Source organism: Monoraphidium neglectum (genome assembly GCF_000611645.1).
Source record: "Monoraphidium neglectum strain SAG 48.87 unplaced genomic scaffold scaffold00519, whole genome shotgun sequence".
NCBI classification, from domain to species: Eukaryota; Viridiplantae; Chlorophyta; class Chlorophyceae; order Sphaeropleales; family Selenastraceae; genus Monoraphidium; species Monoraphidium neglectum.
The window spans coordinates 1-1,790 of record NW_014013109.1 but is presented as its reverse complement, the minus strand read 5'-3'; the positions used below and the strand labels follow the sequence as shown (position 1 = coordinate 1,790).

The following is a 1,790-nucleotide window of genomic DNA, read 5'->3' as shown; positions in this document are numbered from 1 at the left end:
GTGTGTGTGTGTGTGTGTGTGTGTGTGTGTGTGTGTGTGTGTGTGTGTGTGTGTGTGTGTGTGTGTGTGTGTGTTTTGGGCGTGTCTGTGCACATGTAAATGGACGGCCACGTGGAGGGATGAGGGAAGGTGTACATGACTAAGGGTCGACGTACTCGTTTACGAGGCCAAGCCCGGCAGAAATTCCACATGCACACTCAGCCTGCCCTGTGAGCAGGAAGTGGGCCGCTGAAACGCCCCACTGGCCAGCGGCAGCTGCAGCCGCGGCTTCCCCACTGTGCCTGGCACAGCGGCGAGCGGTGGTTCAACCCACGAGCGTCCAACCCAGCAGCAAATTGCGGCGTCCGCACTCCTGCCTCGGCTGCGGCCCCCCCCTCTCCTAGCCGCCCGCACCTTGGGTATTGAGGCGAGCAGCGTCCTGTGCTGCAGGTACGGCCCGAACCGCCCGCTGCTGTGCAGCTTCACCGCCTCCCCGTCTTCCGGGTGCGGCCCCAGCGGCAGTGGGCCGGCTAGGGCCGCGGCGGCCGACTCCAGCGTGACGTCAGCAAAGGTGGCCCCGGCCGGCAGGGCCGCGTTGCGGGTGGGGGGCTTGGAGGCGCCGGTGGCCGAGGGGTCGCCGGTCTGATGAATCGAAAACAGGATGGCATGCGGTCGAGATCAGGGAGTGATGCCTCCTCATATTGACAGTGTTGGTGGTGGACCTAGATGATGCATTCACGGAAAGACTTTGGGGGGCCCTCAGCAGCGGCGCCACAGTCAGGGACTGGCCAGGCCTTGCTGTGTCACCCGGGGTTGGCCCCTGGGTGACGCTGTGCCCGGCTGACTCACCGCCTGCACGTAGAGCCCGTAGGGTCCCTTCCGCACGGCCAGCTGCTCGCCAGTTTCAGGGTGCCTCCCCAGCTGCCGCACGTTCCAGACCGTCGCGCCCGCCCCGCCGCCGCCGTCGCCGGCGTCACCCGATGACTCGCTGTAGTCACCCGCTGTGTCGCCGCCCAGGGGGCGGCTGTAGCCGCAGCCGGTGCTGCTGTAATTGCTGTGTAAAACAGGAGGCGGAAGTCGGGGCAGTAGACGCATGGCGGAGAATATGTATAAGGAGCGACGGCTCGGCACGCAGAAGCTGGGCGGACATCCTGGGGCCATCTCAAAGCAATGAGCCTGCGAACTTTGGCCGCCTGCTATCATCGGGCGCGGCTGCCTGCCGGCAGCAGGCCAAGATTGAGCGCTGAGGCCTGTTGCCTGCACTGTGTAAGGAATCGCAAAACACACGCCGCGCCGCGCCAGATCACCAGAGCCGAACCCCAGATCTCTATGTGTGAGATCACCTGCAGGCGACGAACGCCCCAAGGGCGCGGTTGGGCTTTAAAACCAGCCGCCCGCCGCAAGCCGGGCAGCGCCGCGGGTCCGTGCCGTCGGCCCTGCGAATGAGATCGTTGGTTCTGAAAGACTTGAGGCGCCTGCTTTGTGCAGCGGGCTCGCGCGGCGGGCGGCAAAGCGGCTTCAGCTGCCGGCGCGGCGGCCGGCCCCGCCCACACGGGGCCACGAGCGGGCTTTGATGTGCAGCGCCCGCTCGTCGACCCTCTCGAAAAGCGTGCGCGGCGCAGGGCTTCTGGCGCTGGAGCCAATGCAGGGTTTGAGTTCCAGGGTTCAGGGTTTGGGATTAGGGGCGAGGTTTAGGAGAGGATCAGTGTGACGTGGCTGTCTTGAGCACCTGCGCACCTGGGTGGGAATGCGAAGTCGTGCAGCTCTTGGTCCAAAGCGTCAAACACCTTGACACAGGATGAGTGTGGCGG

General features: G+C 65.4%; 1 protein-coding gene across 1 annotated transcript; it reads right to left on the bottom strand.

The window, feature by feature from the left end:
• Positions 1–159: 159 nt before the first annotated feature.
• On the bottom strand, positions 160–1,074 carry MNEG_3925 (DNA topoisomerase I; the record flags this gene model as incomplete). The annotated part of the gene is made up of 3 exons (XM_014047591.1): positions 160–207; positions 394–621; positions 829–1,074. 3 exons carry the CDS (start codon positions 1,072–1,074, stop codon positions 160–162), a joined length of 522 nt encoding a protein of 173 aa, XP_013903045.1.
• Between the last annotated feature and the right edge of the window lie 716 nt (positions 1,075–1,790).